General features: G+C 42.1%; 1 protein-coding gene across 2 annotated transcripts in view; it reads right to left on the reverse strand.

The window, feature by feature from the left end:
* LOC137332367 (gamma-aminobutyric acid receptor subunit gamma-2) overlaps positions 1-13259 on the reverse strand; it is a 77205-nt gene that overhangs the window by 55066 nt on the left and 8880 nt on the right. For both annotated transcript variants that reach the window (XM_067996134.1, XM_067996133.1), the window contains exon 3: positions 13100-13237. In XM_067996134.1, the coding sequence (XP_067852235.1) occupies positions 13100-13237 (138 nt within the window). The remainder of the gene's footprint in view (positions 1-13099; positions 13238-13259) is intronic.

Consider the following 13259-nt stretch of genomic DNA (forward strand, 5'->3'; position numbering starts at 1 on the left):
ACCATCTTCAGCTGCTTCATCAATGACCTTCCCTCCATCATAAGGTTAGAAATGGGGATGTTCGCTGATGACTGCACAGTGTTCAGTTCCATTCGCAACCCCTCAAATAATGAAGCAGTACGAGCCCGCATGCAGCAAGACCTGGACAACATCCAGGCTTGGGCTCACAAGTGGCAAGTAACATTCACGCCAGATAAGTGCCAGGCAATGACCATCTCCAACAAGAGAGAGTCTAACCACCTCCCCTTGACATTCAACGGCATTACCATCGCCGAATCCCCCACCATCAACATCCTGGGGGTCACCATTGACCAGAAACTTAACTGCACCAGCCATATAAATACTGTGACTACTAGAGCAGGTCAGAGGCTGGGTATTCTGCAGCGAGTGACTCACCTCCTGATTCCCCAAAGCCTTTCCACCATCTACAAGGCACAAGTCAGGAGTGTGATGGAATACTCCCCACTTGCCTGGATGAGTGCAGCTCCAACAACACTCAAGAAGCTCGACACCATCCAAGATAAAGCAGCCCGCTTGATTGGCACCCCATCCACCACCCTGAACATTCACTCCCTTCACCACCGGTGCACCGTGGCTGCAGTGTGCACTATCCACAGGATGCACTGCAGCAACTCGCCAAGGCTTCTCCGACAGCACCTCCCAAACCCGCGACCTCTACCACCTAGAAGGACAAGAGCAGCAGGCACATGGGAACAACACCACCTGCACGTTCCCCTCCAAGTCACACACCATCCCGACTTGGAAATATATCGCCGTTCCTTCATTGTCGCTGGGTCAAAATCCTGGAACTCCCTTCCTAACAGCACTGTGGGAGAACCGTCAACACACGGACTGCAGCGGTTCAAGAAGGCGGCTCACCACCACCTTCTCAAGGGCAATTAGGGATGGGCAATAAATGCTGGCCTCGCCAGCGACGCCCACATCCCGTGAACGAATAAAAAAAAACTTAGGTTTTCTATGTGTTTCCTTGAGTTCTTGACTTACATTATTACTTCCATTATTTCCTTAAACGTTCCATTTTAACTCCTTACTATCTCTTCCCTCATCACATCCCCTCCATTTTATTTCCTACTTTTTCTTCCTCAGTTTTTCCATCTGCTTTTTTTTTATTCGTTCATGGGATGTGGGCGTCGCTGGCGAGGCCAGCATTTATTGCCCATCCCTAATTGCCCTCGAGAAGGTGGTGGTGAGCCGCCTTCTTGAACCGCTGCAGTCCGTGTGTATTTGTTCAATATTTTAAAGCTTTGAACAATAAAAATAATTTTGTTTAAGGAATTCATTAAATTTTAAAAATTTGCATAAGGCTGCAACTGTTAATTTACATTGTGGATTTAATTACTTTTAAAATTTTGCGGAAGTCGGCACCTATTCATTTACATTATGGATTTAATTAAGTTATATAAAGATAATAAACTCAAACTTTGAAGAATTTTGAAATGAGCCCTCTGAGTGCTGCTAATGCGGTAACTCATTTCAGTGGCACACAGTTATCTGCATTACTAATGAATTATCTGGTTTAATACTTGGACCAGTTTGTGATTCCTAATTTCGGCTCAATACTCTGTTGTAGTTTGACGAGGTCACTTTAATGAATTAAGCAGATGAACCACAATTGTTAATCTCTTGAGTAATTTAAAAATTGGTCTTTGAGTTGGTTTATAATCAATCAGTGACTGATTTAAAATTACATGAATCCCAGTTCCATGCAAAGTGGGAGGATGGTGGAGACGCAGCTCCACATGTAGCAACACACACCTAGCGAAATTAAAGGTAACAGTTGTAGGGATAGCAGGTTGGAGAGTTGGGAATATAGTATTGTAGTCCTATTTCTAACTCACAGCAACTGTTAGTGCAGCTTGCCCAGTGGGAGCAGAGGATCATGGAAATAGTCTCTAAATAATAAGGAAATTAAAATAGTAAATGTGAAAGACTTGTATTCCCTTGAGTATAGGAAATTGAGGGGCGAGCGAATCGAGATGATTAAAATGATAAAAGGATTTGATAGGGTAGATAAAGAGAAACTGGGGGTGAAATTGGGCCATTTAGTGCGCGTTTTTTATGCTCTACGCGGCCAACTAAGCCTCGAAAATGGGGCTGAGACATGTGCACTCATTTCTGATGGGAGGTGTGCAGAACATCATCTTGGTAAAGGGGTTTGCACGCGCGCATCAACGAATGCCGGCAGCATGTAGAGTAGGGGGATTATGACACGAATCAGTGTGTAACGCTGATTTAAAGGGACAGCTGCTATTTTGGAACTCCACACTCCACCCAAAGCCCTGTCTTAACCTCACACAGCTGAACATGACGTTAAAGGGCATGAAGGACCCTCCCACCAGCGGTATTTAAAGGGATCGTGCAGGAGTTAAGGGAGATTGCAGGATTATTACTTTTGGCTGCTGCTTGACTTCTAGGTGTTTTTTGCTGAGTTGTAGGGATGTTGAAGCTTTCAGTAATTTACAGTGAGAGAGGCCTGGCTGCTCTTGCAGTCCTGTGGCTTTTATCTACTGCACAAATTAGTTGCCTTCAAACTTGGGTGGACTGGTAGGTCTACCTCTCGGAATAGAACATGACTGGGAGCATGAAGGAAGACACTACAGAGCAGTACAAGCTGCCAGAAGAGGGAGGAGGAGGAGGAGCCGGGCACTCAGCAGGAGGCCATATCCACAGAGGGTCTTCAGGGACCACTTCTCCTACCTCACCTTCAGTGAGGAGCAGTGCATGAGGTGCCTCAAAGCATTGCAAGGACAGCATTGTCTGTGGCTGTCATGGTTGAATAACTGTCAGTGTGTGTGAGCTATGAATTGTGGGTGTGAGGCTTGCAGCAGTGCTAAGTGTATCAGGGTGAGGAAAACCGTATGAATTGAAGGGTTGAGTATTGATTGATCGAGATTGTTGGTAGGTGGTTGATAGAGGTTTAGTGAATTGAGCAGTGGATGAGGCTAGTGGTGTCATTGCTAGGATATGCCACTTGAAGCTTGAACCCACTTGCCTTGACAACTCGTGTTAAATCATTGAACTTCTTCCTCCACTGCATCCATGTTCTTGGAGCTATGCTCTTGGCATTGACCACCTCCACTACTTCCTCTGACTGCCTCTTGAGCATATGTCTGGAGGGCTGCCTGCCCCCCCTGCGGATACAGATTGTCTCTCCTTCTCTCCACCTATTGCACCAAGGCCTCCAGTGCATTATCAGAGCATCTTGGTGCATGCTCTCGCTCGCGCAGGTTGAGACATCTACACAAAACTTCTTCCAAACCAATCCATTTCCTGACAACAATTCCATCAGCCACAGTGCACCTTCCATTTAAGAGGTGCAGGCTGCCTTAAAGTAGCCCTAGCATTGTGTATTCCAGGCATTTTTGGAATGGTATTTTGGAAAGATCCTGGGGCACAGCCTATTCCTTCCTCCCCCAATCGTACTCATAAGTGATCATAAATAAAGCACAAGCTAGCAGATTTGATTTTAAGAATTGTTTTCATTGTGTAGTTCAGCAGTAATTTCATGCATTAAGTGGAGACGTGGACATATCTCTTGATTCAAACTGCATATCTATCATTCATAGTGAAATGCAGTGTTCAGCAACTGATGGGACAGGTCTGTTACTTGACTGACGAATTGGTGTTATCTTGAAACGCACCATAGTCTTTACTCATATACACCAGAAAATATGTCGGGACCCCTGCTGACGCGTGCAGCCAATGAACAGCGCAGGTAGCGCTGGCTGCACGTGGCAATCATTTAAATCAGCAGGCAGCACAAATTTAACGTGCTGCCTGCATCACAATGAACAGGCGTGCGTTAATCACAAACTGTGATCCCCGCGCCCGTTTTCAGTGGTCATCCAATTTAACCCCCACTATTTCCTCTGGGGGAATCCAGAACACTGAGGCATAATCTTAATATTAGAGCCAGGCCATTTAGGAATGAAATCAGGAAGCACTTCATCACACAAAGGGTAGTAGAAATCTGGAACTCTCTCCCCCAAAAGGCTGTGGATGCTGTTTTAATTGAAACTCCCAAGACTGAGATCAATAGATTTTTGTTAGGTTGGGGTATCAAAGGATATGGATCAAAGTGGATGAATGGGGTTGAGGTACAGATCAGCCATAATCTAATTGAATGGTCGAATAGGCTTGAGGGACTGAATGGCCTACTCCTGTTCCTATGTTCTTATTCCTGACATGTGAGTAGCGCTATTCTTGTAATATTAGAGTTTGTTTCAGTGTCATGATATGTGAGCTGAAAACTTTAACCAATGGCCAATTCAGGGAGCACAGATTTTCCTATTTTTACCAGGGATTTATGAGTTTAAATCCCTTTATATTGCTACTCACCTCATACTTCTGTGATTTGCACTTGAGAATGACAATCGAAGAACTCTTGGCAAAACAATTTAACCAAACTGGCAGATGAATTGCAGAACCTACTCTTATTATAGGAGCTTCTATTATATGCCCCAGTCTCGTTGTAAGGCTGTTAGTTATAAAAGTAGCTCTGTTATGCACCCACCTTCAATTATAAGTCTCTCAGTGATAACACCAACTCTTTACTAAGGCTCCCAGACCTACCCTGGATAGTGACGTATTTCTATATATCTTCTGCTTTCTTAGTGCACTTCTGCTGTGGTGCACATCTCATTATAAATCCAAAATACTTGGCTTCCGGGTACAATGCTATAATGAGCAATGCACTTGGAATACTACTGATCAGGCAATTATTACTAAAAGCACTATATTACCCTAAAGGAGAACAAAAGATTTAGGAGAGAGAAGCAAAGTGTCAAAAAAAGTCTCGCTTATTCCTCTTTGTTGGGCGGGGGGGGGTTGTGTAAAGATCTGACTCTAATGTCAGCACAATTGTGTGATTTTACTGCCAGAGTACACACATCAATTGTGAAGATACATTCATCCAGAACTCAGCTCATTGTGAAGCAATGAGCAAACACACTGGAATCAGCATAATGAGTCCTCCCTACAATGAATGAGAAACAGCGCCAAACTGGAGTAAAGCAATGAATGCACACAACATTTGTACAGTGCTAAACCAGGTTTAAAGTATTTACCTTCTTGTCACCTGAGACAAACTGTTTCATGTCCACCTTTCCCACAGGGGGAAAAAAAAATCAAACGACATGGAGCAGTTTAAAATCCGTTTTGAGTATGAGTCAATTAACGACAGAAACTAAAATCAAATCAAGAGATGTGCTCAATTTTACTTAAGGAGTTAGCATCAAAAATCTTTTTTTGATTAAAAAAAATCAAACAGTTGCAAAAAGAATGATCATTAACTTGCATTTTAAAAACATCAATTCAAATAAAATTAATAGAAATGGACAGTAAGTTTTTAACCTTCTGATTTTTAACCCTGGCCTGTTCATGGAAATCAATGTCACACTGAAACAAAAATGAATATTACAATAATAAAACAGCTTAACTGTTAAGAAAAGCTTTGTTACTAAATTAATAATGACTCCAGACATGCAAAAGTAATTCTTTTATAAAAAAAAAATCAATTTTTACTAAAATGAAATGAAAGTTCCAAATTATTTTCGATGTATACCTTAATGAATTCCTTCACAAACAATTACATGATGTAGCAGTAGATTCTTCCCCCTTATTTCCTCCCTCCCCTCCCAGTTTATGCAGTTTACAGCCCACATAATGTATAACCTCCCTCTGCATAACATCCTGCATGTTCAAGAGAAATAATTGCTTTATATTCCAGAGAATCTTTCATTAGAAGTAAGAAACTGCACCATAAAATTCTTACTAAAACTGGACCCGATCTCCTGATAAGTAGATAGCAAAATATAACAGACATCAGCTAGGGGGAATCAGAAAGACATGAGAATGGCTGAAACAGAAACTGTGATTGAATAGTAATAATGGACTTAGCCTGCATTGCACCAGGAAGCTGAGGATAGCGGACTAATGAAATTGTCCTGCCTATTTTAAAATCCTTGACATCGGACTGATGGAGCCTACCATTACTTAATTCTGATAAATTACATAATGTTAAATGTAGAAAAATTCAATTGACAGTGTTAAATTCATGCACTGAATTTGTTCAAATAATATATTGCATGGTATTACTTTATTTCTCATTAGCTCTCATTCAAATAATGTAGATAATTCAAGGTGTAATGCAATAGCTGCAATATTTTGTTGTCCATTGTTTCTTAGTGGAAGACTGGAATGAAGATCTAGTGATAATATTGTTGTGTGTGTTCTGCATAATGTTTGAATAGGTGACCAAAATGTTATATAAGGAGCTAATATAATCTGATCAGACCTTTCTAGATTTGTGTAATGGATGATTTTCCTTGGTTATTTTCAAAACTAAGATTAAGGGCTCAATTTTAGGAGGCAATTGCGGGTGCGTTGGGGGCGGGGGGGCTCCGAAAATCACGGAAATCCCGTTCAGGTTCGGAAGCCGGCTCCAACCCACCGACTTCCGAGTTTTCCAGGGACCCACCTGTATGCGCTCGGGCGACCCAAAAACGGAAGTCCCGCCGGCAATTAGAGCTGGAGGGATGACAGTTAAAGAGCCAAATGTACCTCACTGAGGTACTTAAGGCACTTTATCTGTGACAGATTAAGGGATTAGAAAGATTTTTAACTTACTTGGGCGGATTGCCCACTGCTTCTTATTCACGCCTGGTGAAACCAGGTGTGAAGGGTCAGAAAAGGGAACAAGAAACTAAATAAATTAAATAAAAAACCATAGACGGAAGTAAAAACTAACCTACCTTTGCACGCTGCTCCAATGTCTCCCTCTCTGATGTCCCCCTCTTCACCCCTCCAATGTCCTCCCGCTATCCCCCTCTTTGCCCCCCATTGTCTTCCCGATATCCCAGTCTTCACCCCCCCGATGTCCTCCCGATCTTCCCCCGATCTTCCCCTCCCCCCCCGATCTTCCCCATTCTCCCCCTGGATCTTCCACTTTCCCCACACCCACCCCCCCCACCTCGTTGCGGCTCCTGACGGCAGCCAGCCTGTCAATCAGGAGCGAAACCCGGAGAGCACATTAATCATCAGCAATCAACATGCGATCGCCTCGGAAACGGTAAGGTTTGGTCATGCGGGTTTGCCACGCGCACCTTCACCCCCCCCACCCCCCACCGCCAACCCGTCACCATTGCAAAATCGACCCCTAAGTCTATTAAGAAATCAAGTTCTACTAGCATTCTTCAAAATATTTCCTGCTATCGATAGCTTCCAGAAGACCTGCAGCGAGTGGAACACTGAGAGATAACAGGGGCAATACTATCTATGAGAAACAAGTTATATCATCAAAGAGATCCACTATAAAACTGGTGATAGCCCAGAAGAACAGTAACTCATGAGGCTCATCACTGTACTGGCACTAGCCCAGAGGATGCAACAGTAAAGGACTTGAGCTAGCCCAAAAAGAATGACACTCAGAAGCATCACTAATGGACTGGCACCGGCTCAAAGGATGTAACACCCAGGAAACTCATATACTATACCAGAACAAGTGTCATATAGGAGGGTTACTAAACGGCTGATACTAATCTAGAGAAAAGATCATTCAAAGGCTTTTAAATGGAACAGAACTAGCCCCTGGGGACTGTTTCACAGGAGACTAACTATATACTGTCACTTGTCCAGAAGGAAAGACATTCAGGAGATTCACTTCAACTTGTACTTAAATCACTCAGGAAGCTCACTAATAGTCAGTAAGGGGGTTATATTGGATAACCCCCGAAAACAGGCACTGGGATTGCGGTGCACGATTAACCCACGCCTGTTAATTGCGATGCAGGCAGCACGCAACATTCGTGCTACCTGATGATTTCTATGATTGCTGCGTGCAGCCAGCGCTTCCTGCACTGTTGAGTGGCTGCACGCACCAGCAGGGGTCCCCGATATCGGGAGTGGCTAGCACTACTTAAAGGCAGCCTGCATCTCTTAAAGGGGAAGTGCACCGTTGCTGCAGGGAGTGCTTTAAGTCCATTGGGAAGTAAGTCTGTGCTGGACAATAGTGAAGAATGGTGATGATGGAAACTCTGGAAGTTTTAACGAGCAACAACTTGGCAGCTCAAAGTTTGCAGGACTCTTATCGTTTCAAAATATAAGATACAGGTCTGAACGGAATCTGAACGGAGATCAGAAATTGCACATGTAAAACACAGATGCAAGTCTCGTCCTTACGTTTAAAAACTATTGTTTTATTTTAAAATATTGTAATCTTCCGGTCTGTGTTTGTAACGGGCCTGTGAGAGAGTGTGCACCAAGGTTCTCTGATGATGCACTAGAGGCCTTGGAGCAAAAGATGGACAGAAGGAGGGACGTCCTATATCTGCTGGATGCAAGAGAGGCCCTCCACACATATGCTTCCGAGGCAGACGAGGTTAATGCCAGGAGCATAGCACCACGAACATGGATGCAGTGCAGGAAGAGGTTCAATGATATGATACGATTGGTCAAGGTGAGTGAAGTCAGGTTTCAAGTGGCGTCTCCTACCAACTGCACCACTAGCCGCATCCACTGCTCCACGCACTACACCCCCCAATCACCCACCTTTCGACAAATTTGTTCAGTCAGTATGCAACTCTTCCAATCAGATGCTTCATTTCACCCTCACACATTACCACTGTTGCAAGCCACACACCCACAACTCACAGGTCACACACACTGGTAGTTATTCGACCATGACAGCCACATCACCCAAACAACTTGCAGGACACTCACCGACACACTTCCCACTTTCTTGCAGGGGAAGGTGGCACATAACAGGGACAGCAAGTGGCATTGGCTCCATGGAACATGAATCTGCTGTCCTTTCTCAGGATGACAGCATTCCTGTCCCACCTCTGCTACTGCCAGTGCCCTTGCTATTGCCTGACAGCTAGCCAGCCCACTCCTTGTAGAGTATTAAAACTTTATTATAGGAACATAGGAACAGGAGTAGGTGATTTAGCCCCTTGAGCCTGTTCTGCCATTGAATGAGATCATGGCTGATCTGTGACCTAACTCCATATACCTGACTTAGCCCCATATCCCTTAAACCTTTGGTTAACAAAAATCTATCAAACTCAGATTTAAAATTAACAATTGAGCTAGCATCAACTGCCATTTGTGGAAGAGAGTTCCAAACTTCTACCACCCTTTACGTGTAGAAATGTTTCCTAACTTCGCTCCTGAAAGTCCTAGCTCTGATTTTTAGGTTATGTCCCCTAGTCCTAGTATTCAAGTATAGGAGACCTCCAAAAACAGGTACAAATGCATCAGCAGCCAGAAGCAATAATCCAGCAACTAACCTGTAACTCCTGCATGATCCCTTTAAATAGCACTGGTGTGGTGGGGCGGGGGGGGGGGGGGGGTCTCCTCCATGCCGTTTAAGACCTGTTCAGCTGTGCAAGGTTAAGACCATGTGTTGGCTGGAGCATGGAGTTCCAAGATAGCAGCGGTCCCTTTAAATTAGCGTTGCACACTGATTTACATCATAATCTCCCTACACTACATGCTGCCGGTGTTCGTTAGGTACGCGTGTGCAACCACCTTTACCAAGATGGCAGCCTGCGCACTTTACGCCGGAGGTGTGCAAGTGCATTTCGGACGGCCTTTTCGGGGCTTAGATGTCTGTGGAGCGTCTGCAGAACGGGTGCTACATGGCCCAAAATAGCCTCCTATGGCTTTAGAGACATGGACCAAATATAACGCACATTTGTATTTCTAATAAAAGAAACTCCTGCTGTTTGTGGAAATTTCTGTGGGATAGGGTTCCAATTATTCCAGGTACCACAATGGAAATGTCATGTATAACCTGTTAATACTAATCAATGCTGAGCAGCTTTGCTACTTTACCTATGCTTGTGCTAACAATGATTTTGTGCAGCAGTTGCACATTGCAAAACAACATGGTTAAAAAGTTTCACTTCCTAATTCAAGCTTTTCCGTTCTACAGCCTGACAAGTCCATCTATACAAAAATCCAAAATAGATTTCTCGTCTCTGGAGGGCCACATATAAATATACCAGAATAATTCATGTTTTATTTGTTCCCAAGAGATATCTCCTGATTGACGAATGATCCATAACTATAACATTCTGTTTGTGTTATATCACCTCAACAAACAAGGAATCTAATGAATGTAATTAATTACATTTTAAAAATTAAAGTTTTAACTATTTAAATAGTATGATGATGTTGGTTATACATTTTGATAAGACATCACTGAAACAACATTTATAGTTATGGAACTTAGATGTCTATAGATATATATTAATGATATATTTCTATATTCCTTAAATTGACAATAATCACTTGGGTGTTTAAAAACTTAAAGCCTTTCAGTTCTAATTTTAAGCCTCATTAAATGAACCTGTGACTACAGCAGTCTCACTGAAACAAATAGATGCCTTCTAAAAATAGAGACATGAGAGAAAAGTGTAAGAAAGAAGTAGATATTGGAGCTTTAAATTGCAAGTGAAGTTGGCTGAGCCATGATACCACCAGTGACCTTGGCTCAGAATGTGTACCTCATTAAGGTATGGCATTTACAGCTTATAAAATCCAGTTGCATAAAGACAGTGCAAGAATGGTAGTGTGGTGGCATTAAGTTGTATGGAAATGAGATAAACTCCATGATTACTAAAGAGCTATATTTATACCATGTCCAATACCAGTCAGAATCTCCAAAACAGATATTTTGGGTGATGAAGCATTTCCAAATTAAAACTCAGGCTTCCTCAGTCAAGAAATCAAACAACTAAAGCTATAAGCAATATATTACAGACAGAGACTGGAACAAAACAGCTATATATCAAAGGTGATGAGGGTGGAATTTGATGCAGACTAGAATTAAACAGTAAATTTTCTGCCTGATGGTATTGGTACCACCTACGGCATTCAGCATTGATGGACTGAATATTGAGCATCATCCATTTCCCACTAGAAACTCTATTATTATTTTCCATTTAGCCTTGGCAAAGTCTGGTTGGTACAACTGCAGCAGGTGCAAAACCCACTACACAGGTTCCCACTCGATCTATGAACATCGCGAGAAATCTATGCTGGTGTGCATCCATGATTTTCACCTCTGAATATTGTTGAAGACTTCTCATGATACGTACTTTTCAGAAGTTGTTGTGTTTTTAGAGGACTTCTGCTGAGGTGTTATGATATTAAGAAGTGCCTGTGCACTCCAAAAGAATTATTCAATTCCATAGATGCTTTAGAGAATAATTGGTGTACATTTAGGTTTGAGGCACACTTTTAGGATTGAATTTGTTTGCCAGAGCTTAAATAATGTTTTGCAAAACATGCCTCAACCTATGGGATGGGGGGTTCCTGAATATCAATGAAACCCTTGAGAAAAAGGACCATAAGAGAGAAGGACGTTAACAACTGAAGGGAGAGGACCCCCAAGGCAATCTGTTCGATCTTCCAGTTTCTATATGATGAGGTAGTTTGGTTGGATGTAATGATAGTGTGAATGCAAATTGATCTGGAGTGGTTGTCATTTGCTTAGGCTAACAAATGGTGCCCTCAAACCCAAATGTTATGACCCTATCAATCAATTGCTGTCTGATAAATTATGGATCATTTTAATGAGAGTCACAATTGTAATGTGTTCTTCTAATTGGAAACGATTGTCAAACCACACAGCCATGAATCTAAAAAAGACATCAACAGAGCAGAGTAGAGTGAAAATATTTTGATATTGTCATTGTTTATGTTAAATTCAGGATGAAAATTCCACCAGCTCAACAATGACAAAATCAAAGCCACCCTTTTCAGTTCAGACCACCTCCTATGAACTTTTTGCTCAAGCTCCATCAACCCCTAAAGCTACCCACTAAGGTTAAACAAGATGATGTGCAAATTCAGTGTTATGCTCAACCCTGAGCTGCCCTTCCTGCCCAACATCAAGTTAGTTGCCTGGACTCCACATCCACCATATTGACCTCTTGCACTGCTACCTCTATCCTTCTATTATTAAAACACTAATCCACGACTTCATCAACTCAAGGTTTGAGGGAGGAGAAATTGATCCCTGTCACATCTGTTTTTTAGGCAAAAAATTAGAGTTGTCAACCGGTGAATTCCAAGTGGCCAGGGTCGTCACCCAAAACAACCGTGTATCAGTGGGTAACTTTAAAAAGTGGCTGGCCTGGGGAGCTTGGAATTTCCTGGATCTATTGACATTCCAAAGGTCAAGTTAGATTCTAAAAATATATTTTCCAGTTCACATATAATCTATTAAAAAAAATGCACATTGGGAGCAGGCAGTATTCAATAATTTGCCCAAGAAGAAATTCGAGCAATATCTCTGTGTAAACTACATGTGCCTTGTATAGATATTGGTTAAATGATCATTTCAAACTCTGCTATGTAGACATGACACTCAGTTCCACAGATCAGATCAGATCTGTGATTCCTGGGCTTTTGCCAATGTTCACCTTAAGATCAAGTGAAATAGAACATGATTTCCAGGTCATTTTGAGTTTCCAGAAGATCACCCAAGCAAAAGATTCAGAGTATGCAGGCAACTCATTAAATGATTATTCCTGAACTTATGCTTTTTGTGTTCAGTTTGTACTTCCCCATTAGTCTTATAATGTATTATTTTAACAGACTTCATGCTGAGTACTGATACCCGTGCCATCTGACATCACAGTATGCCAATCATGACCCATACAACCTCAAAAGAGAGATGTGTTAAATTGTCATCTGAAGAGTGACACCTTACATCATCTACATTTACTAAAAGTGGGATATCACTTCCAGAGGTTTTTCGATAGTGTTTGACCCCAGTTAGAATGAACCAAAACACCAAACTAATCTTCAGTTGGCTTGCACATTTCCCACAAATTAGACACCTCAGCTCATTATTGCAAACATTCCCAGTTGTAAATACCAAGTTTTATCAGTAGTACAACAAAGATTCATCAGGATAAACCTTCCTGTTACAAATCTTCTGTTTAAACAAATATTTTTCACAGTTCTCAAAAGCTTTCCAGTAGAGCCTGCAGTGGACCTCAAACCTCAAACCTTCATGGGAAGAATTATTTTGCTAGTTCACAGCAAGTTTTAAAAAGTGACTTACCAGAAGTAGTACTGACAAGATCTGTAGAATTTCTCAATCCAATAAATGCAAACTGGTACAGCCTCCAAGAACGTTTGTTTCCATACGCAACCGAACCATCTTTCCACTGGTATATTATTTCATCTTTAGGATATCCATCTAGAAATGAGATTAGAAAAAG

This window comes from Heptranchias perlo, chromosome 14 (genome assembly GCF_035084215.1).
Source record: "Heptranchias perlo isolate sHepPer1 chromosome 14, sHepPer1.hap1, whole genome shotgun sequence".
Taxonomy (NCBI): Eukaryota; Metazoa; Chordata; class Chondrichthyes; order Hexanchiformes; family Hexanchidae; genus Heptranchias; species Heptranchias perlo.